We start from the raw sequence: 24,813 nt of genomic DNA, 5'->3' as shown, positions 1-24,813 counted from the left end.
AGCAATAGGATTTGTAGCTCGATGTTTTCATTTAATAGTATGTTTTGGGTATCTTCCCATATCGGTGCATAAAAATCTACTTCATTCTTTTTAATAGCTATATAGTATTTCAGTCTAGGACTATATCATAAATACTTAACCACTCTTTTACTGGTGGGTATTTAGATACGTATATACTGATGAAGTAGATGTCCTTTTATATATATTTTTGCTCACCCAAATTGAGTGTATTTGTAGGATAAATTATTAGAAGTGGAATTGTTGGAGCACTTAAAATTTTTGCTGGATATGATCAATTATATCCTTAGAAAAAGTTGTGCCAAGAACTCAACAGTGTTTACTGTTCCTGTTTTCTTACCTTCTAGAAAACACTGAACATTATCAATCTTAATCTTTGTTCATTTGATAGATTTAAAAAGCAATATCTCCTTGTTTTAATGTATATTTCTTTAATTATGAGTAAATTTGAGCACATTTTGATATTTTTATTAATCATTTATAATTATGTTTTTGTGAATTATATACATATATTTTGCTTATTTTCCCACTGGGTTCTTTATTACATATTTGGAAGAGTTTTTTTTTTATGTTACCCACCCCCAGTTTGCTGTTTATAACTTATAGACCTTCAGATTGGGTAGTTCAACTTGCTTACTTTCTAGATGAGAAAACTTGAGCCTCAAATGGGATTAGGGTTGGTGGCCTTTTTTGGCAGAGGGTGAGCATGTAGTCAGATAGTGGCAGAGCTGAAACCAACATCAAGATTTTTACTTCTAGTGTGGTGCTTTTTTCATTATACTGTGCTATTTTTTTATTTATAAAAATTTATTAAAATTCATAATTGTTTGATTGTCTATCCCAGGAGCATCTATTCATCCAACTATGCTATTTTTAAGGCTTACTTCCCTCCCTCTTCCACCATTGCTTTTTACCACTAGGTCTTGCCACAGCCAGATGTTTATGGTAAACTTATAAATTTACCAGCTTGGTATCAAAGTTTGAAAGGCTATAGGGTTGTACAGGAGTCCAGGAGACTTCACAGGTATGAGATTGTTTCTAATATATGGATAACTAAACTAAGTTTTCTATATGCCAGTTATGTTCATGTCCTTTTCATTTGTTTAAAAAAAATACTGTTTTGTTTTGTAGGTTCATGGGTGTCTGTGTACATCAAGGACAGTTGCATGCACTTACAGAGGTAAGACTTCAGTAAGCCTGTTAAGTAAGCATTATGGTTCCATAGTGATTGTTATTTGCTTATGTAAGGAAAATTTGTGTGCATTTATGTTTATGCAAAAATGGCAGTGTTATTTTCTTTCGTTGCCTGGGAACAATGGCCATATCTCTTAATACTCTTGGATTCTCTCATCAGACTTGGTGAATACTCTGAGAATATGAGTGCTTAAATATTAAATTAGTTCTTGCTGCCTGGATGACCCCCTCCTAAGCTAAGGGATGGTATCATTTGGCCACAGACTCCATCATGGCAACAAATTCCCAGACTACCCAGAAATGTTTGGTATCCTGACCTACAATTCCACATTTAAATTGCTGCTCTGGTTTCCTGATTGGTCTTATTATTCCTTGGAATCAATTTCCATTTCCATTTTCATTTCATTTTTTCCTTTTGTAGGCAGATGTATATGCCATAGTCATAATTGAGGCTCTGAGGACCAGAAAACCCTCTCTAGAACAAAGGCTTCCCAGGTTCTGGTATTGAGTTATCAGCTTCAGAATTTGCTTGGGTCCTTTTTAGAAACACAGATTCCTGAAATCTTCTAAGTTTAGTAGGTCTGCATAGAGCCCATATGTATTCTTCAAAGCTTCTTAAATTATCCTAGTGAGCATCTAGATTTTAGAATCTGTATTCTAGAATGTTTCGCATTCTTCCTTGAGAAGCGAGTACCAAAATACAAAGTGAAGAAACTTAGGAAGGAAAATTATTTAACAGAATTTGCAAGAGTATTGGTTTCCTGCTGGCTTGGTGCCTGGAAATAGTCCTTGATATCTTATGAAGGAGGGTCCCTTGTGTCCATCTACTTTTCTCAGTTACTCAGGGCACCTGAATGTGGAATGTGTGTAGCTATGTCCTGTCTCTTATATGGAAGGCCAAAGAAGGTGTAAGAGTGAAGTGGTTAAGAACATGGGCTCTGAAGTCTTGATTGCTTAGGTTTGAATTTCTGTGACTCAATGTTTTCATCTGTAAAATAGGAGTAATAACAGTAGTACCTGCCCCAGGGAGTCTAGATAGGAAAGAGGACCAGTAGCTAAGCCCTAGAGTATTTCAATTTTAAAGGTCTGGGGAGAAGAGCAGATTAAAAAGGAGTAGCTAGTGAAGTAGGAAGAAAACCAGGAAAGCATATTGGTTTGGAATGGAACCAGAAGAAGGAGAAGGGAGTAATTAATTGTGGCAAATGCCACTGATAAGATGATGACCTCATAGGGATGTTTTGAAGATGAAATGTAAAATGCTTATTTAGCATAGTACCTGGCATATAGTAATTGCTAAATACATTTTAACTATTATAGCTTTTATTATTAACAGTGACTAGTGCCTCCTGAACTCCTTGAATTGTCAATATTTTTCATTTGGTACTTACTTCTACACTATTGTTAGTGTTATTAATTTCTTTGAAAAAACTTCTTATTGAAGTAAAGCATAACAGAAAAAGCACATATATGAAGAGTGTACAGCTCACTAAATTTTTGCAAATGACCACACCCATAACCAATATCCAAGATCAAGAAACATTTTCTGTGTATTTCTTTTCTCAGAAGTGAGTCTATAAATTCTTCAAAGACAACTCTCTTCTTCTCTTAAGCCTCCTATCTGCCAGAGCTCTGACACTAATACTTGTAAAAGTATTTGTTGTATTCCTGCTTATATCACTGTTTTCTGAAGTGTGAGTTCATTGGAAGGGCTTGTGTTTTTTGCTGACAAAAGAACATACTTTAGTATTTGTGATCATGTCACAAATTTTGCTGATTTTGCTGACAAAGAAGAACATACTTTAGTATTTGTGATCATGTCACAAATTTAGAAGTGGGGTATAGTGGAAATGAATGATCTTAATACAATATTCTTTTAGCCATGTTGCACTTATATAATATTTTCTGTTTTTTTTTTTTTAGCTTGGTTATAACCATATACAACATACAGTGCATGTTTTGTGAAAGAGTATGTATTTCCAGTATCATTAATGAGATAATGGTCTAGCCTATGATATTAATAATTTTTATTATGTTAATAGGCTGATGGTCATGAAGTCCAAATATCCAGATGGTCTTGATTATTTTCAGATGGCAGATGCCATCATGCCATAGATCTCTGGGAACTCCTATGTTTAAATGCCTTACAATTTTGACTTAGCAGCACAGCTATTGGTTTAGCTAAGGATCATAAAAATAAATTACTAAAAACATCTAGCACAGCAGTTGGAACTTGGATGACATTTAGTAAATATTCTTGCCTGCCCTCTACAATAATGTGAGCACCATTCCTTATTTCTTTAAAAATAGTTTGGTCAATAATTACAGTAGACAAGCATAGCTTTTGTTAATGCCTGTAAGAATTGCTATTATTAGGAATTCATATACAGTAGTGATATGGACTTTCCTTGGCTCAAACTATTTCCCAGAGTATTGATTGGAATTGTAAACATTAATCGAAGTTAGAACAGACACTTAGGTCTGTTTTTTTAAACTGCCCATAGTAAGGATAGACTTCTAAGCAAATAAGTATTTGTTAAAGAGAACATAGTTTGATAAAAGATCAGACAGAAACTTTTTTTAAAGTTTAATTAGTTGAATTAAGAATTCATGAAGAATATATCCAACCTCTAGTTTCTAGGAGCAGGCTTCAACCCATGGCTGATACACTGGTGACAAGAAAATAAAGTGACCCAAGTCAGAATTCTTTTCAAAGGCTTGCATCATTGATACCCAATCAGAAATGAGTGAAAACCTTTGGTTTTTTTTGAAAGTATGATAAAAGTTAGTTGCTAAATGTTAACTGTGGTGATTATCTTAAGTAATATAAAATCTGAGCATTTTGGGCAAAAAAAAAAAAAAAGAATTCATATGTATTGAATAGGAATGCTTCTTAAGTATGGTCTTTGACTCAGAAGAACTAACCTTGTCTTTCATTTAGTCACGAGTATCAAGGAAATGGAAATCTTTGGTTTTGAAAGACAGAAAATATAACCCTAGGTATCAGTTAGTTATTGCTATATGATATCCAACCACAAAACCTCACAAGCATTCAGAAATAAACATTTGTTTCTCATACATCTGCAGAGTTTACCTGAGCTGAGCTGGCCCAGTTGGGCAATCTGCTGGTCTCACTTAGACTCACTCATGCATCTGTGTGTCAGCTGGTGGTCTGCTTAGGCTGGGGTTTTACTGAGGCAGCTTTGCTCCAGCTATTTCTCATCTTTCCTTCTGGGACCATTGGGCTAGCCTGGACATGTCCTTTTTAAGATGATACCAGAATAGCAAGAGTATGCCAGCCCATTTGCATGAGTGCTTTTCATGATTATACTTATGTTCAATTTTGCTTGGCCAACATCCCATTGGACAAAGCAAGTCACATGCCTTAGTCCATATTGGGAGCATACTGCAGTTACATGTCAAAGGGCATGGATTCAGTAAGGTGTAAAGAATTGGAACCATTGTTGCAATCTTCCATATTCTATAAATATCCCAATTAACAGATCATAATGATTTGTCTTTTCTGCCCTTAAGGGTAAAGAATTCTTCTGATTTTTAAAATCATAACTACCAGTTATTAAACAGATACTATGGGCTAAGTGCTATGCTTGGTGCTTTATATATTAGCATTACTCTCACAATTCTGTAATCCTAATTCTTTAATTTTATAGATGAGAAAACTAAGGCTTAGAGAAATTAAATGACTTCCCCAAAGTTGGATTTGGATCAGATTCATCTGACTTCAAAGCCTATACTTTTTCCATTATAATATGCTGTCCTTAATTCACTTATGTATTCCTCACAGAGCTAAGCACAGGTTCTTGTATGTGTAGCATGTGTAGTCTTTGTAGAATTTGAGTCTGACTAACTTTATATATATTTTGGGTTATTTGGAAGAGATATTTCCTAGTTATGGGGTATATTAGAATGTGTTGGTAACAGAAAAATAGTTAAATAGTCTTCAACAATAACACTCATAACTGAAATTCCAGCAGTTTATTGGGTGAAGGATTGGTTTGATTCAGCAACTAAGTAGATGTTATCCAGAGACATCGTTATTTTACATCTCTTCACTCTATCTTTACATTGTCAACTTCATGATAAGATTGGCTGGCTATCATTCATAATCAAAAAGTAGCTGCTACCAACTTACATGCTGTATGTTTTCTTTTTCTTATATAAGATGGGGGGGTGGTGTCAAAGAAAAAGAGAAGAGAGAACTGGACAGATTATGCATCATCTCATAATGTTATTCTTTTTAAGCTTGTTAAGAAAGGCACAAAGAGGGAAATATCTTCATAATCAAACAGTTTGAGAAATTTCTTTGTGCAGAACCTCTCAGTGCCTAGAGGGATTTGAGGGATGAGTAGGGCACAGGTTGTAGGGCACAGGGTCTCAAGTGACAATACTTTCTGTGGTCAAAGGAGTCAGCAAAAGAATTGCTTGGCAAGTAGGATGTTTTGGGGTCTCTCTTGCCTTTTCTACCATGGAGAAACTATTGTTTTTTTCCCACTGTTACACAGCGATTGCTTGGCCTGTTCAGGTGATGCAGTCTCTTTACAGCAATGTCTCCTCAGTAAGACAGATACTTGGTACTAAAAGAAATGCCCTTAGCTCATGAGAGAATGGATCAACACTGCAGGAGGCTGAAGAGAATTTTTTATTTACATAGCCCTCATCCTCTTCTCACTCACCATTTCTACCCCCACTATACACCTTCTTTTTTTATCAAAGAATAGTCACTTTGGAAATTTCTTGTTTATGTGAGTTGATACGTGTTGTTTCTGAGTTGTTTTTTGTCAGACTTATAAGAAGCCTTATATAATCAGGAAGCTTACAATGAAAGGAAACTCTGTGGGTTCAGTGACTAAACTCATGCATTATTCATAAAAATGAGCAGCCAGACCCCGATTCCAGTTTCTTGGTGTGCTGTGATATTACCATTAGTTGTGCCTACTTCTTTTCTTGTTTTCATGTGGCCCAGTACGGAGTATTCTTCTGGCCTTATTTACTTTGAGTCAGATGTGAAATTGTCTGGTGCCTGCCTTCGGTTAACTTTGGCAGCATAGCCATACCTATCTTTCAAGCTTGGGGTGGCTTTGGGGGAGGCTGTTACTACTACATGGTAATTAAGAGGACATACCAAAGGTACCAACAATGATTGCCTCTGTGACTCAGGACTTCCTAAAGGAATGGTGTGAGGGAAGGGAGAATGACAAAGATGTGAATTAGCATCTGTGAGAGAAGAAAGAGTTCACTTTATACATACCACTTTAAGTGAATCTGCTGTAATCTAGGCACTCTGCTAGGTCTGGGCTTATCAGGATAAAAAAACCTGTTCCCCAATCTGCTACATAGCAAACTACCCTAAAATTTAGTGGTTTAAAACAATCATTTTATTTTTGCTTGTGATTTTGAAGGTCAGGAATTTGTAAGGGCTTTGCTAAGTCTCTGATCCACATGTGTCAGCTGGGGTGGCTGAGCTAGAGGACCCTCTTCCAATATGGCTTCTTCATTCACATGTCTGGTGCCACGGTGCCCCTGGGTCCCACTCTTTTACTACATGGTATCTCATTCTTTAGGTCATCTCTGTATGGCTTGAGCTTCCCAAGGCTTAGTGATCTCACGATAGTGTTAGACTTTTTATGTGGTAACTGACAAGAAGTACAAGCTACCCAAGTGGAAACCACAAGACTTCTTATGAGCTAGTTTTGGAAGTTCCGAAAAGTCACTTAAGCTGCATTTCATTGGTCAGTGTTGATTCAGGGGAAGGTGAATTATTATACTCTACTTTTTTTTTTTTTTTTTTACCACTGTGGTGTCTTTTATGAACTCAGTATTTAGTTACTGGGAAAATGAGAAATTTTTTACTTGCTCTTTCTTAGAAACTATTTTTTAATATCCAGCTGTTTCTCCATGCTGTTAACTCTCAGCTCTCCATATATATTAATGGTTGTTCATTGTTATAGTTCATGTTCTTTTTTTCTGTCATCTCTGTTTTCTACTATTTCAAATACAACTTAGCTCAGTTAGGTCACCCTTTTCAATCTTACCATTTTCTACTGTTAGAATCGTTGTTCTGCCAAATAAAAAACATAGTTTTGACTTTTTCTCATCTCTTGAATTTAATCAATTTCCAATGTTATCCTGATATTTTCTATGCGATGTCTTCCTAATTCTTTTTTCTCTCCATTCCTGCCACAATCTTATTCCATGGCTAGCTTCCTACAAATACTTTGTGGCTGGTTTTCCTGTCTCTAGTCTTTCTTTGCTTCAATTTGATATGCTACTCCTCAAATAATCTTCATTAGGCATACTTCGATAATGTGATGCTTCTGTTAAAAAAATTTCATTTGGCATTCTAGGCTCTTTCTAATCTGATTTCAGAATATGAATCTCTCTCTTTAGTTAGATGGGGCGTTTTGCTGTATTCTACACATTCTGGCCTTAGACGTGCCTTCCAAGACCTGGAATACCCTTACCTCTCTTCTCCCTCCTACTTTCCAAGTTATGTGAAATCCCAGATTCTCTAATGGAGCTCAGTCTCCTGAATAAGGCCTATAATAATGCCTTTTGTGGCTGAGCCCATAGTATATTTGACCCTTGAACAACACGGATTTGAACTGTAAGAGTCCATTTTTACACAGATTTTTTTTCAATAAATACTGTAAATGTATTTCTTCTTCCTCATAATTTTCTTAATAACATTTTCTTTCTTGTAGCTCATTTTAAGAATACAGTATATATTATATATAACATATAAACTGTGTATTAATTGACTGTGTTATTGGTAAGGCTTCTAGTCAACAGTAGGGTCTTAGTAGTTAAGTTTTTGGTGAGTCGAAAGTTAAATGTGGATTTTTGACTGTTTGTGGTGGGTCAGCTTCAAACAGGTTGAGTTTGAAATATTTATTGGGCCATCGGAGTGGAGATAATTTCATAGAGCATCATCCGAGCGATACCTTCCTTGTTCAGATCCTGTTTATTAGCCTTTTCATTGAAAGACATTTCATTGGTTTGGAAGGAGGCATTTTTCAACTGCTGAATTACTTCCCAAGTAATAATAATGAAAAATAATTAAGGCTTCTCTCCCTCCCCACATATATTGTTTTATTATTACACAATCGTATGAAAAAATTTCATTTGGCATTCTAGGCTGTTTTACAACTGAGAAATCTGAGGGCTCAGCAATAAAGAAATTTATTTAAGGTTTCTTAGGTAGTGGAGCTGAGATTTGAATCAAGTTCTGGTTGACCATAATCCTGTTTACTAGACTTTAAGCTCCTTGGGTTTAGCTATTTTGTTACTGCTGAGTCTTCAGTAACTGGCACATAAAGGCATATAATAAATACTAGTTGGGTTAATGGATTAATGGATGAATGAATGAATATTGCTTCCCAACACTTGAGCTTCTAGTAGTTAAACTGTCAACCGCAAAGACATCTATCTGTGTCTTTCAAGGTTGTGTTTAAGAAAATTATATATAGATATAAATATGTGATTTTAAAAATATAAATTACATATAAATATAAATTTATATATAAATTATATTTATATAAATATAAATGAAGCCACTTTAAAATGGAGCTGGAACTGCCATCCCAGAGGAACTGCTTTGCACATCTTATGCCTCAAACCTTTGGAATGTTAAAACAGAGCAAAATAATCTTTGGACTGGGCGTAAAGCAACCTTGTGTCCTGAAGAACTGTTTGCAAAGTTAACAAGAAAGCAGATGTTATGACTATTGGACTGATGGCTACAGGACTGAAAATTAATATTGTTGAGAATTAGCATCACTATGTTATATCTTATATGCACTAATAGAAATGCCTTTCTTCTACTTATGTAATTGTTCCCCTTCCCTTTCTCATAAATACCTTTGCCTCCTATTTGGAACATCATTTGGGCTTCTGACTGAATCAGTGCTTCCCAAATAGGTTTTCTATTTTTTGATCTTTAATAAATGTTTATTGCCTCTCGCTTTGAAAGGTCTTTTATTTTTAGATTATCAGTTGTTTTGGCCATCTATTTAATGAATCTTTTCACAGTGATGTAGTGATAAGACCACAGAAGAATTCAGAAAATGTTTGAGGGGATTTCTAGCTAATATTTCTCTTAGTCCTCCCCATGATTGTGAAACTAGTATTGAAGTCGCGTTCATAGAACTCTTCTGAGTTTAGGCTAATCTTGTTTCTAGTAGAAGTTTTGACAAGAGTGTTTTCCTTAACTTGAAAAGTGGTATAATTCATAGGAATTGGGTCTGTGTTGGCTCTTGAGAGCTGTTTCCACTTTGGAGTCTAGGTAGCAAGTAGGACAATGGAAGGAGGTGGTCTCTCAATATACCTCTCATACATTTCCTACTACATAAGGACATTTCAGCATTCCTGTACTTGATAACATAATTACTGTTTGCACTTTCTGTGTTTACTTGCTCTTTATGTTGGTCATTTCTTGTTATCATGGTCACCATTGTTTACTTAGATAGTAAATTCTTAGATCAGTGATTTTCAAAGTGAACCACAAGCATTTCTTTCCTTAACATGTTCATTTTAGCACTTCACCTTGCTATAGTAATTGCTCGTGTCTGTTTCCTACCCAGCAAATTAATTAAGCAGACACTTTGTGTCAAGGGAGTAATTAATAACTTTCTAGAGTATTGATATAGTGCTTAGCTTTTCTACAAGTGATAATTTTCTTTTTTCTTCATCACTGACCTCTCTTATTTTCTACATCTTATAAATCACATGTCCTGTCCATGTGCCCACTATTCTAGTTTCTATGATTTTGACTACTCTAGGTACCTCAGAGAAGTAGAATCATATAGTATTTGTCTTTTTGTGACTGGCATTTTTCACTTACCATAATGTTCTGAAGGTTTATCCATGTCGTAACACGTGACAAGATTTTCTTTCTTTTTAAGGCTGAATAATATTGCATTGTAAGTGTATACCACGTTTTACTTATTCATTCATCTGTTGATGGACATTTGGGTTGCTTCTACCTCTTGGCTATTGTGGATTATGCTTTTGTGAACATGGGTGTGTATGTGTCTCTTTGAGATCCTGTACTCTATTCTTTTGGTGTGTACCCAGAAGTAGGATTGCTGGATGATATGGTAGCTCTAATTTTAATTTTTTGAGGAACCACCTGTTACTGGTAGTAGTTGCAACATTTTACAATCTCACCAATAGTGCAGAAGAGTTCCAATTTCTCCACATTCTTGTCAACACTTGTTACTTTCTGGGTTTTTTTGTTTTTTTTTTTTTAGAGTAGTCATTTTAATGGGCATGAGGTGATATCTCACTGTGGTTTCCATTTGCATTTCTCATTTGTTACAGAGACTGTCCTTTTCCATTGATACACAAGGATTTATTTCTGGGCTTTCTAGTTTATTCCATTGGTCTATTTGTTTGTCCTTATGCCAATCCCACAGTGTTTAATACAAATCTAATTTTGTTTCTTCCTGCATAAACCCTTTTGTGGCTTCTCATTAACTTTAAGATAAAGTCAAAATATCTGATTCAGCTACTGTTTATTCTGTGGCCTCAGCGCTCGCTTCTTTGACCTTTTTGCTTCTGTCTTAACTGTGCACTATAGCCCTACCGAACCTCTTTTAGTTCCACAAATAGGACATGACCCTTTCCATCTTTGGGCCATTACACAAGCTCTTCCCACTGCCTAGAACATAACCTCTCCAACTTCCATTGGCTTAGCCAAGTCCTACTTTACCTTCAGGACTCAGCTTTGATATCTTATTCTGTGGGAAGCCTTTTATAGTCTTCAAAGATGAGTTAGGTAACCCTCTTATGTGCTCCCATAATACAATAGTATTTACCATTGATTTTAATTCTCTATTCGCATGTGTATGTAGATTATAAATTCCTTGACGGTTTTCTTTACATTTGCATCCATTGGTTCCTAGCACAGTGCCTGGCAAATGATAGCTGCTTATCATATTGTTGAATGAATAAATCGGTGACATTTTTCTAGCTCAAAACTTTCAGTAATTTCCTCATTGATCACAGTGTTTCCTCATTGAAAACAGTTTATTTTCTAACCTTAGTTGCTTACCAGAATTGCTTGTGAGCTTTTTAGAAAGTACAGATGCCAGGGCCTCACATAAGACTTATAGAATTAAAAGTCTTGGATGAAGCCTAGGCATTTGTAATATTTAAAAATAAATTAACAGAGCCCTGTAATTATGATGTATGCTAGGGTTAAAACACAGAAATGAAGATAAACTCTTAGCCTGGTATCCTAGTCCTCTATGTGCTGCCATCATTCTGTCTTTTTTCTCCTTAACAAGTACTCTATAATTCAGGCAAACTGGCTTTTATATGTTTACTAAACGTGGTCTGTGTTTTCTTGCCTCCTTATTCATATTATTTCTTCAGCCTGGAACATATACTCTTTTCCTTTATGTTATAAAAATCTTCCTTCCTTTTAAGACTTGGCTCAAAGTCTTCTAATTTCTCCATAAAACCTTTTCTGACTTTTTTCTTTGCTACTGCTGTGCTCCCCCACCCGCTGCCTTCTTACTTGGTTATAATGTTTCCCTCTATTGATCTTCTTCTATATAATTTTTTGTACCTCTCTTATTATATATTCTGCCATGTACTTAAGTTATTTTTGCTTTAGTTTTCCTATACAAGCGTAAGCTCTTAGGTAGAAGGAACCCAAGCTCCAGGGTCAGAAGGCTTAGGTACAAATCCAGGCTCCACCATTACTAGTTGAATTAGCATAGGGAAGTTATTTAAATTCTCTGGGCTCAATTTCCTCATTTATTATAAAAAGATTACAAGAATGTCTCAAGATGCTGCAAGGTTCAAATGAGATTACTATGAAAGTGCTTTGTAAAACCAATTAGTTGCTGGTCATTAAATATAGCATCTAACAGTATAGTATTAGATGGTATCTTACTTATCTGTATCCAGCAGTACCTTGTGTTTAGAAGACACTTTATGGATATTGATCAGATGATTAAATGGGGGAAAAGGAATCAAACATTTTATGCCATCTCAAAAGTGAAGTCGAGGTAAATTTTCTAACAAATTAATCACCTGCGTGAATGGCTGGAACTCTTCATAGATGGGCTTTGGCGTTTTTCAATTGCAAGACCTCTTGCATAGTCATCCTTTGACTCTGTAACTAATTTGCTCAACAACTTATATTTTATCGAACTAGTCTATCAAACATATATTTCCGGTACACCAAGAAGGAATAGAACTGAGCACTGGACTTTTAGAAATACAAATAAAGCAACAGGCGGGTTACTTACCTGATAAGTCTTTAAGTCAACTAAGGTATTTGAATGAAAAAATATTTCATTTTTTTAAGCCAATGACTTATTGTACTTGGCAGTACCAGGGACACTATTTTTAGAATAACTTTTTTTTCTAATTATAAAATCATACATATTCATTAAAGAAATAGCTCATATTTCTGGAATATTAAGTGCTTTACATGCATTTTCTTTTTTCATCCTTATGATAACCCTCTGAGATATAGCCATTATTGTTGCTATTTTATATAAGAAGAAACCAAGAAATAGGGAGATTAAATAATACTTGAAAAGCTGCTCTTTCTCACATTTTACCTAGCTAATAACTCCTTAATTTTCAAGTCTTAGATTACATTTTCACTTCATTGTGGAGCTTTTCCTAATGATCTCCCTCATCTATATTGTGACTTAGCTTATTATTCTCTTAGATAGCACTGTTTTTCATTGTAGCACATCTCATGACATAATTCTTCATTTATTTGAATGTTTGTTTATTGTCTCTCTATCATATGTCAGTTCCATGAGGACTGGGACCATTTCCTCTTTTGTTTACCACTAGCAATAAATAAGTAGCAGGTCACTGAAGATTTGATCATGAGATGTTTGATGTAAGAGTTAAAAATCGATAGGGAAAGTTTAATCATATTTTTTTGAATCTGTGGATAAACAATCATTTTGATGTTTATAGTAGTTTACGTGCACAGAAAAACACTCATACTACTTCAAGTGCATTAAACAAATATGTTCTTTAAAGTGGTGAATGGGTTTGTAGTGTCTGTCTGTGGGAAATGTGAAGGAAATTGGGGAAGTATCTTTATAGCCTCTTCTACTTGGCTTCCAGCTGCTGATAAAAGAAGTATCTTCTATAATTTCCAAAAGGAGAACTCAGTTATTGTTTTTCAGTTCATGTGATTTTGACCACTTTAAGGAGTCTGCTGATAAGGGTGGTAAAAGTATTCTCAGAATTTTGTATCAGTAGATGGCTAAACACACTATTTTGTATTTCACTTTATATCTAATGCTACCATGTTCTGCCATATAGTGGGCATTCAAAAATATTTGTTTTGTGTGGTATTTATCAGAAAATGCCTCTAAAAGCATATTTCTCTTTTTGATCGTAAATTACGTTAATTAGTACATTGGGAGGGTTTCTAATAAAAGAGGGAACTTGAAACGCGCCTCCATCTATTTAAATGTACTTAATCATTCATTTGTTCATTCAACAGTTTATTGTTCACTTTACTAGGTACTGGGCTTACAGAGTTGAGAAACACCTGGTCTCTGCCATCAATAGTTATAGTACAATGTGATAAGCGATAGTAGAAATACATACAGGGGCCTAAAGTGGCACAAAGTGTGGGATGGGGTATCAGGAAATGCTTTCCAAAATAAGAGACTCAGGCTGGATTTAGAAGGATGAATAAGAATTAGCAAAGCTATGAAGGGGAAGAAGAGTGTTCTGGGAAATAGATAAGCATTTATGAAAGCGTAGAGAGTGAAACATTCAAATATTCTGAAACACATTTTGGATTTTCTTTCTCTGAGTTGGTTCATTACCACTGACTGTTTCAGTCAGGCAGGCCCTAGTGGACCTCCTGGAATGGAGGCTGAACTGTGGCAAACTTGGGCCTTGGAAGACGTACGGATATATGCTTGCAGTGGCTGTGGAACCTCAGCTGAGAACAGGAGACTCCTTTGGAGCACAAGCCTCCCTCAGGGTGCTCTTGGGATGCCTGTCCTGGAATTACCCAGGACAGTGACAAAGCTTTCTTTTCTTCTTTAAATCAAGTCAGCAGGATGGGGTGTCTGCTAGCCTTTGTGTTTGGAGCTGACCAACAAACATACAGCGGCCAGCATAATGGCATTGTTGAGCTTCAGTGAAAACTAGGTCGGGGCTCAGCCCCTCCTCTGTAGAGAGCCCATCCAAAGAACAGAGGTTCAACAAGCCACTGTTTGGCATTGATGCTGGTTTTTGACTTGCTGATGGCACAGAAGATTACAGCATCTCTTCTCATTGCTTCTCTGAACACCTCAATTTGGAATCTCTGAGTCGCATTTGACTATTTTCCCCTCAGTTCTCATATCTACCATACAGTTACTAAATTCTTTAGATTCTACCTCTGCATATTCTTACTCTAGCCCACTTTTTCATGCCTGAAATAGCACTCTAAATCAGGCATTTGGCCATCTCTCTTCTGGACTGTTGCAGTCCCCTCCTTTCATCCCTTCTCTCCTACTTATACTTCATGCAGAAAAGAAAAGGAATACTAATCTCTGTACTTTATATTTGTGTTCCTTTGCATAGAATGTCTTTCTTCTAACCCTACATATGTGCATCCATGAAATGGAAATGAATCCTCAACAATGAGTGATTGATTAGTCAGGCCTAGGTGTCCCCCAGAGTACTCCAGGTAAAGGGATCAGCAATGTATGTACATATGCAGGTAAGCATGGAGTGAAACCTTTATAAGCATGAGTGAAAGGCTTTGTATGCCATGCTAAGGATTGTGGGTTTTATACTAAGAGTATAGGGCATCATTGAATAATTTTAACAGGGGAGTGGCTTCAGGTTGGCATTTCAGAATGATTTTTGGCTGTATTATGTGAAATGGATTGGAATGAGGGCTAAGTTTGTTCAAGATGAAAAAAGGGGACCAGGAGACTAGTTCGGAAGCTAATGGAGCATCCCAGAAAAGGAAAGATGATGAGAAGATATTGGTAGTGGGGAGAATGAATTATGTACTATGAGCTAAGCATGGAGCTGGATATACTTTGTATACCTTATCTCTTTTAATTATTCCCTGCCTTTGATTAAACACCAAATCCTGTTGATTCTACTTCTGGGATGTCTCCAGATATTAACCTCCTTTCCATTCTTGCTGCCATTGACTTATTCGAGCCTTTGTTACTTCCCACCTAGATGATTCTAGAAGCCTCCTAACTATTCTCCAAACCTCAATTCCTGACCTTTCCATACAGTTTTTTTTAAAATTACTGTTAGAATGATATTTCTGTGTAGCATATCTGATTATGATATTGTTCTGTGTGAAAAAAAAATTATTAGTTGATTATATGTCATCTCTCCTAGACCATGAACAAGAGCAGAGACTGGCCCCACTTACCTTTGTGTTTTCATATAGTAGGTTTTCAGTGTTTGTGTAGGTGGATGGGTAGAGAGATGGATGGATCTTCGTCAGGACAACCTTGCTCATTGGGTGATAACAAATGATCTCTGTTAGTTGGATGGCAGCACATTATCTGCCTTGGGTAAGCACTCTAGCTCTAGGCTAGTTGGGTAGATTTTTCAAAAAGGAACAATAATTTTTACAGTTGATATTTTCTTTAGAGCCTCTCTGAAAATGAGTTTAAACCACTGTTTAGAGATAAGCTTGTTTGGTTGTGGATATCAGTACATTGATAATTCAAAGTAAAAAAATTAAAAAGCAATCATTTTTTCTTATTCTTCTTACTGGTTATGATCAGGTGAGGCTACTATAGCTCACTAGAATCTGTAAGAATTGGGAATAGGAGCCCTGGGTATGTAGTGGGTGGTAGGTACTGCTTCATGCTGCTCCAGAATAGTCCCTGTGTAGGTGTGTACATGTGTCTCTCTGTGCCTGATTTGGTCCATCGGAGGTTATAGCAGATGTATAGGGAGAACCATACTCCTAACTATCTTTTAGAATTTAACTTTTAGGATGTTATCTCCTCCCTGGAACTTTCTGTACTCCTCAGGCAGAGTCAGATTATACTTCCATACCCTAGGTTACCTCAGCTAAAGGGTTATTGGTATTATTTACTTACCTGTATGTCTTTCACTGTACTTTAAAGTATAAAGCGAATATTATTCATCTTTACACACCCACATTAACTATGTACTAGGCACTCTTCTAATCACTGGGGGACATAATGTTGATGTAAACAGACATATTCTTAACTCTCATATGGATGTGGCAGGAGTGGGAGGCATGCTCAATAAATGTAGAAATAACTTGAATCGATATTCCTGAATGGAGAGCTGAGTTTTAACTTATCTCTCCCTTTGGCAATTTTTTAAGGGTGTTGATCATCAGCATACATTTATTTATTGCCTTCTAGGGAGAGTCTTCAATGAAATCAAATATCAAACAAATGAAACGGCACAAACTCTTTTATTTTATTAGATCATGAGGAGGAGAGGCAGGTTTTGGTGTAGGTAAGGTTGAGGAACAGTCCCTGAAAGGTACTGAAGTACCTGTAGCACATTTGATTGGCTGTTATTAATAGTTTTCTGAACTTGAAAGTTTGAAAGAAAAACTATAAGAAATGTAAAAGGTAAAATTTCTCTGGTAGATTATTGAAATGTATTGCCAGTGCCTTAGGTTGTTTTGTATGGTTGCCCAAGGGAGTAAAATGAAAGCAAAGCGGCTGTTGTCCTCACAGGAGAAAGCTGAATGTGCTAGTTGCTCTTGCCTCTGCTTCTCATAGAGGGATTTGTTCAGAGGACTCACCAGCTGAGTCTGCACTGGGAATTGCTTATGGGGAAGTGAACGTTCCAACTAATGAGCACACAGAATGTGTAGCAACTTAGAAATCTTCCTTGTTGGGAGATCTCAAACTTCCTTTCCTCATAGATGCAAAAGATCTTGAGACATTGAGAAGTTGTGGTTTCTGAAAGCCCAGAGGCTTATCAGCACCACCAAAGTATTCACCAAAGGCCAACAAGAGAAATTGGTTGTAATGGTAAACTCCATTTGGTTTCTCTCTCTGGTCCTGGTTTGTGCTTTTACTATCTTGCCTAGAAAATCCAGATCCTACTCACCTTGTTACACCTTTCTCCTCTGCTCTCCATTCTCTGACTTTGTCTATGGATTTCTCAGACCTTCAGAGACATGGTTAAACAGAATAAACATGTGTTTCTCTGAACCAGAATCAAAAGTCTTGGCTTAGCCTGGCCTACAAACAGTGCACGTACAGCCTTTTCATCATAGTCTTTTCTGCTGGGCCCTCAGCTGGGAAACCTGTAGATTCTGAAATAAGGCTTTCCATGTCACGTTGTCACCATGCCGAAAAAATGAACCACTTTTCAGTTCTTTCTGACTCTAAGAACTAAAGAAATTTGCCTGCATGACTAGGTACCGACTTTATTGCTCCCATGTAGCTTGGAGTTGGCAGGTTCAGTTTCTTTTTAGCAAATGAACACCTCACATGTGAATCGTGGACAGATTCAGGCATAGTGAAGAGATGAAGGCACTGTGCTAATGCCATCCTTATGTCTCATTTTGAGATTTCCAAAGGTGGATTATTAAGCAGGATGGAGCAGGTCGACAGGATTCTCTCTTGAGAAATTAGGTGTATTCTTAGCTATTCTGTCTGCCTTGCCAAACATGATCTGCCTCATCCAAGGATCTGAAGTGTTGCATTGTGCTGCCCCCAACTGGTTCTTTTTGGTGCTTCTGTTACCACATCAGAAAATCTCATTATATGACACTTAAATTTTTTCTAAGCACTTTCATATATTTGCATTAGATTCTCAAAATAACATTGTGAGTTATATGGATCATGGATTATCATACCTTCTTTATAGGTGGGAAAACTGAAGGATAGCCTTATTAGTTGATTTTTCTAAAATTACATGACTATTAAGAGGCAGAATTAGACTAAAATTCAGTTCTCTTAGGTTCCCTAGTCTTTTGTAAATTCAATAATATCCCCCATAATAGGCATAAAGAGCCTAATTTTAAGCTGAGAGGGATTTCCCCCTTTTTATCCCTTGGAAGGAAGGAGATAATAATACATCATGTAAGGTTTGAATAAATTCATTAACCTAATTGGCAAAAAACTTTGAGCTCCTGTTCTGCATGAGGCTCTCTGACTCAGATGCTATGGCCTCTAGCTCTCTATTGTAATGTGGTGCTTAAGATCATGGACCCTGGAGCAAGACTGCCTGGGTTTGAACCTGGTTCTGCTCCTTAATAGTTAGATAACCTTAAGCAAATTTTTTAACTTCTAAATGTCTTTTGTAAAATGAGGATAATAGTATACTTACCTCATAGGGTTTTGTACAGATTAAATGAGATAATGTAGAACAGTGCCTGGTACAAAATAAGCACTATGTACATAAATGTTAGCTGTTTTTATTATCATCTTTATATAAATATGCTTATTTGCTTTCAAAAAAAAAAAAAAAAGGCAAAACAGCCCTTCATGGGTAGGTAGGGATGACGAACAGCCAGATTTCTTGAAAGAGTATGTCTTCACATAGTTTCTCCGTAGTCTTATCTCTTACTCACTCCTCAGTTCACTGTGGTCTTACTCTGGTCTTAACAATTTTACTGAAACTGCTCTGGCTATGGTTGCGGTGACTTCCTAGTTACAAATTCAGTAGACACTTTTAATGTTCATGTTATTTGACTTACAGCATTTGATACTTTTGGTCTTTTCCTTTTGAGAATGTGCTTCTTTGACTCCTATACGATGTTCTTGCTTGATTCTTCTTCCTCTACCTGCTCTTTTAAACATTAGTTTTCTACCTTACAGGTTAGCCCCTGGGCAATTTTATACATTCCTTGGCTTCAGTGACTAATTTAGCTCAATGTTACTGCCTCCTAAATGTTATCTTTAGCCCAGACTTTGTTCCTGAACTTTGAACTGACTTTCTACCTCAGTTGTCCTAAAAGCCTTTAAACTCAGAATGTCCTGGCTGAACCCGCTACCTTTTAACATTGCCTCTTCTGAAAACCTGCTTCTCTCCCTGTATTCTGGATATTTAATAATGGCATCCAGGGACCAATAATTTAGGATCAACCTATAGCTTTTCATTGCCCCTAACCCCCTATCCAGACAGTCATCAAGGTGTTTTGTTGTTGTTGTTGTTGTTATTGTCGTTGTTGTTAACTCTGCCATCTAAATACATCTTGAATCTTGCTCTGTTCCAATGCCTCCGCTATTGCCTTAACTCAGGCATCTTTCTTTCATCAGGATTATTGCAATAATCTCCTAACCTATTTTGCCTTCTCCATATTTTCCACTCTAATCCATCATGCCATTGCTAAAATAATTTTTTTCTTTAAAAAGTAAATATGAACAAGTTGCTCTTCTGCTTAAGAGACTTTCTTTTCTTCCTATTTTGCCTTCTCCATATTTTCCACTCTAATCCATCTATCATGCCATTGCTAAAATAATCAATCTTTCCTTTAAAAAGTAAATATGAACACGTTGCTCTTCTGCTTAAGAGACTTTCTTTTCTTCCCTATAGACAAGATAAAGTCCATATATCTTAGCAAAGCATATCAGCTTCACTTGCCTCTCCTATTCATGTACTGTCACTTAACCTTTATCTTTGTATATGCTGCTCCCTTTGTGTGGTCTGTCTTTCCTGCTCCCCCAGGTTATCTTTTTGACCCCTTATTTCCTCTATACAGCTTTTCTGACATGTCCAGATTGAGTTAGTCACTTTATTCTCTGCTCTGCATAGTGCTGTTATACATGTACAAAGCTATATTTTAGCATTTACCACATGATATTGTTTATTGTTTGTCTATATCCCTTCACAGATTGTGATCTCTTCAAAGGAAAGTAACTTTGTGAGTAGCACCTGCCATAGTGCCTGGATGCAGAATAAGCCCTCAGTAACTTAAAAAACAAACAAAACATACAGTCTCTATCTTCTAGGCATTTACTCTCTAGTGGTTTCACAACCAGACAAATGGTAGCTGAGTTTTCCTTCTGTTTTGCAGTATATCAACTCCGGAAACCTGGAACAGTTGCTAGACAGTAACCTGCATTTGCCCTGGACTGTGAGGGTGAAACTGGCCTATGACATAGCAGTGGGCCTCAGCTACCTTCACTTCAAAGGCATTTTCCATCGGGACCTCACATCTAAGGTACGAAGGCTTTACTTGCACAACTCTTTGAGACACTGTCCTCCATTACCAAGAAAGCTGTGTTAAACCAGTCGTTAATGAGCTTTGGAATGATGGAGCCCTCTTATAGATTTAACATTTAATTACAGAGGATACAACTTATTACTCTGTATAGCTAGTCCTTAGAAAGCCAATCTCGGCTCACAGCAGGTATCTTTTAATGTTGAGCCAGGCAACACATACATCTCGAGAACCTTCACATTTGACTTCAGTCTCCTAAATTGTGTTGCAGAAGCAGATGGCATGAAGAGGGTTAAGAGGTTTTTGCTCTGTAGGAATGACCTCCAGGAAGTGGCTCTTAACTGAGAGCAGGAGTTCAGTGATTTTTAGTCACTTGAGTGCAGGTTTTGAGGGCCGTAATGTACTGACCCATTTTCTATCTGTGTGATTGAGTTTCTGCCATCCTGCCAGTTCCTCTTTGGCATTAGCTGGTCTCTGTAGTATTCTCTTGCCCTCCAAATTGCTGTGTGATCAGGTTAGAAAAGAGTTGTTTTTAGAGGAAGTTGGCCATGCTTCAAAGCAGACACCTCAGTGCCAAGTGGCCCAGGACACCACCAGGATAAGGCTTATATAAATAATACGGCTTGATAATTGATGCGGGAGGTTTAAATCACCTAATATGACTTCTGTCCAGGAGCTGACTTAGAGGACTTCTAGGGAGGTCTATGGGAGTTTTGTACTTGTCCAAGAATAGCTGTCATTTCATTCCCCACCTTCAACACATACACATGCACATATGCATTCATGCATATATATATTCCTATACCCCTTCCGTCATGGATGGAAGGTTAAGGGAGCCTGTTATAATAAAAATTTTGCAAAGGATACAAAAGCAGGCTGTACTCTCTGAGCCAATAAGGCCTAAGGCAGTCAGTCTCCAGCTACCTCACACTAGAATGGTTCTGGTGTTCCAACAGCAGTACTGTCCCTGAGGAACCCTGGCCATTGGTTTATAAACTACTATACAGAAAATAGCTTTGGGGAGGTGATTGTGGGGCCTATGGGTATGGCAGGGCCATTTGTAGTCAACTATACTGTTACCGAAGGAGCACTAAGCCTGTCAAGTGGAATCTAGTGACCAGCTGAAGCCTAGTTGTGAAGAGTCCTTTATCTTCATCAGTATCTGCAAGGACTGGACAGTTGGATGGTTTGGACTTGGAAGGTGGTATCTTTTCCCTTCATCAGCCTTTGCTTATCCCCTAGAATGTTATAGAAGTCAAGAAGGAGAAAAACTGCACTTGTTTCAGGTAGAATTGTATCAACTTAGACACTGCCTTAAGTTGATAGCCTGTTCTCACTTCAGGCATGCAGCCAAAAATCAAATCTTTGTGTCCTACTCAGAGAGCATCATTTCCTCCAAGGTGGAAGGAGATCATGACAAGATATCAGTTAGTCACACAGCTATTTTCCCCACACCTACATGAGTGTCTCCTATGCCTGGAACCATGGATGAGGGTATATTAGAAAAGGACAATTTCTGACCTAGAGGTACTTAGTCTTGTTGGGAAATAATTGAAAAACAGTCCACAGCATTTTTACAATTAAGTGTTTAGCCACAGACTATAGGTTTTCAGAGAAAAGAAATATTGCTAGACTTTAGGAGGAAAGCTCTCCCAGTGAGTTCCTAAGACCTCATCATATTCTCTTCTGTGCTGCCAGAGCACTTTATCTCATTGTGATAGTATCCAAGTGTGATTCTGTCTGGGCTTGTCATGTTGTAAAAATGACTGATAAACCTTTTTGGACCTATAGGGTGCTGTTATTTGGTTTTCCTGTTAGGGAGTAGGTGTTCCCAGTGTCAATGGCTTGAGATGAGAAACTAGGAATTTAGAAAGAACTGGGTCTCTGTGCTTTCCTGGGTCTGAACTTTAAGGAGGTATTGAAGATACTTCTAGGTGGTGAGAACAAATGAGTTTACAAACTGGAGACAGGCTGAGAAGTGCACTGTAGGGAATTTCAAATTGAAGAAAAACAAATGAATTTTACAAGCCAGACGATGTACCAGGAGAGACTGTCTGTGTTCATTGCCCTTTTATCATCTCTGAGTGTTTGCCTGAATGTTTCATCCTCATTGTAATTGTGTGGCAGGGATTAAGGAGGAGGTTGTATGTCTACACCTAGGTCAGAGCAGCCCTACCCAGGAGACAGTGACTATAAGAGTGGGAAGCCCCAAGGGAGAAATAAGACTAAAGGGACAGAGGAGGGCTTTGAGGTTTCCAAATTATCTCCTCATTGGCAACCTTGGGTATAAATTTGATATCTTAAGGAACAATAAAAAGATTTACTTATACTTTAGTGGTGTACACTTTATATTATTTGTTCTATTATGTTGCATCTTGCACCTAGCATAGAACCTGTCAGAGTAGGGGCTTCCTGGTTCTCTTTCAGAGAATGCACTTGATAGCACAGAGGCCAAAACATCTGATTGAGAGCTGAGATTTTGAGTCCCAGACCCAGTTTTGTCCCACCCCTCCAAATGACTTCAATGCCTTTGGACCTCAGTCTGTAAAATAGAATTTTGTCCTTGACCTCACAGGAGCCATCAGTCTGGGCTTCTCAGACCAGAGCTCACAGGAGGGATTTAAAGTAGTGGGAACACATTCTACATGGGTAAAAAGCAGATGCCTTTTTCCAAATGATCCTGAGCCTGTGGTAGAGGCAAAGAAGATCCCTAGTTTCCTATCAGAATGTCTCCTGAAAGCAGTATTCCCTTTGCAGGATTCACACATCAGTGGTTACAGCAATACTGCTTTCAAGAGTGAAAAGTCTGTCAGATATAGCTGTTCAGTCTAATTTTGTAATTACTTCTAAGAAATAGCCTGATACGGATTTGTGCTGTGGCGATGCTGATAGTTTACTTAGAAGGAAGTGGGAGGTAGTATAGCTTTAAAAATATTCAGTTCATGAGCTCCATCAAGAAGTGGCAATAACCACACACAGGCTTTTTACCTGTAGCTCTAGGAGTAAGTAGTACAAAGATATATTAGGCTTGGCTCTGAGGAGCAGCTGAGAGAGCAGTTTGTTTCTGCTCATTATCATTACTGTCCAGGATCAGGCAAGCAAAACTGTGTTTGGTTACCACTAGGAGTGTGAGTTATGAATTGTACTTCTAGTCTTGGTTGTTGGTTTTTGTGTATATATATACGTATTTTTTCATGGATTCCAAAGAAGCCACTCTGCTGAATCGATCAGAGTGAATAGCCTATCCAGCTATACCACACAACAACTAGGAACAGAAAATGCCAATTTTCAGAGACTGAAGAGAGCATGAATTAGGAACAAAGGTTAATGCTGGAGGAATATAGAGAGTGTCTCTTAGGACACCCTGTAGTTTATTTATTTATTTATTTTGTAGTTTGATAGCTTATTTTAATGAAGTAAAAATATGTTATAAAAGTTATAAAACCATTCCTGTTTATTTTATACATTTAGGCAGTGAGTTATAGAGCAAACCAAAAACTAGGAGAAAACATTTGTAGTAAATGTAACAGATAACAAGTAATAATCTTAAAATGTTGATTAAAAAGAACATTAAAGTTATAATAAATGAGAGAAAAAAGTATAAAAATATTGGGAAACAATTCACAGAAGAGGACATAAATGTCTAGCACACATCACAAATGTTTAACTTCAATGAAAATCAGAACAGTTCAATAGCATTCTGACATTTTAAATTAATAGACGTTTTGAAAATAATGCTGTATTAGTTTCCTAGGGATGTTATAACAAAGTATCACAATAGTTGTTTTTTATAATGAGAATCATCAGTAACTTTTAGGTACCATTTATACTGTGCTAATAGAGAATATAGTATTGAGGACACAGAAATTACTAGAACCCTATCTGTACCATTCATGGGCTTTTAGTCTAGTTGAGGAGACAGATTTGTGAACAGATTATTACACAAGAGCTGTGGTAAAGATATGGGATCACATGATGAGATGGAGGGCAAGGGATGGGGACACATTATAGCAAACCAGATAATCTTCTAAGAGACTTAGTCTCTGGGCATTTAGGAGGCCATTTCAGTCTGTGATCTTCCTGTGCTGTGGTGGTTTCATGTAGTGCCAGTATTGACTGTGCAGTTGTTCTAGGAGACCTCAGGAAGTGCTCCCAAGTGTCTACTCTGGCTCAGTTCTGAAAGATTTGTGTTGGCTTCCAGAAATGCATTCATGGCCACTTCTTTGAATCTCTTGTCAGCTCAGTCCCCACTATGGAGAGTCGAATATATGATTAGTGTATGCTTTTGACATATACTTTTGAAAGGAGCCCAGTTGCTTCAGTCATCTGTCCAAAGTTTCATATAACAAACTTTTGCTAGCTCTCTCTGTGTGTCTGTGATACGTTAGAGATACAAAGATGAATGGGATCCTTCCCTGCCCTTGAAGAGGCAAATATGTAGTATGCGTGAGGACAAA

The 24,813-nt window shown here is 37.1% G+C and overlaps 1 protein-coding gene across 1 annotated transcript in view; it reads left to right on the top strand.

Annotated features, from left to right (window-relative positions):
• TESK2 (testis associated actin remodelling kinase 2) overlaps window positions 1-24,813 on the top strand; it is a 107,513-nt gene that overhangs the window by 74,499 nt on the left and 8,201 nt on the right. Inside the window, exons 4-5 of the mRNA XM_006919127.3 lie at window positions 1,150-1,198; window positions 20,210-20,356. Of these exons, the coding sequence (XP_006919189.1) occupies window positions 1,150-1,198; window positions 20,210-20,356 (196 nt within the window). The remainder of the gene's footprint in view (window positions 1-1,149; window positions 1,199-20,209; window positions 20,357-24,813) is intronic.

Source organism: Pteropus alecto, unplaced genomic scaffold, assembly GCF_000325575.1.
Source record: "Pteropus alecto unplaced genomic scaffold, ASM32557v1 scaffold25, whole genome shotgun sequence".
Lineage (NCBI taxonomy): Eukaryota > Metazoa > Chordata > Mammalia > Chiroptera > Pteropodidae > Pteropus > Pteropus alecto.
The sequence above is the reverse complement of the archived record's forward strand: the minus strand, read 5'-3'. Positions and strand labels throughout refer to the sequence as shown.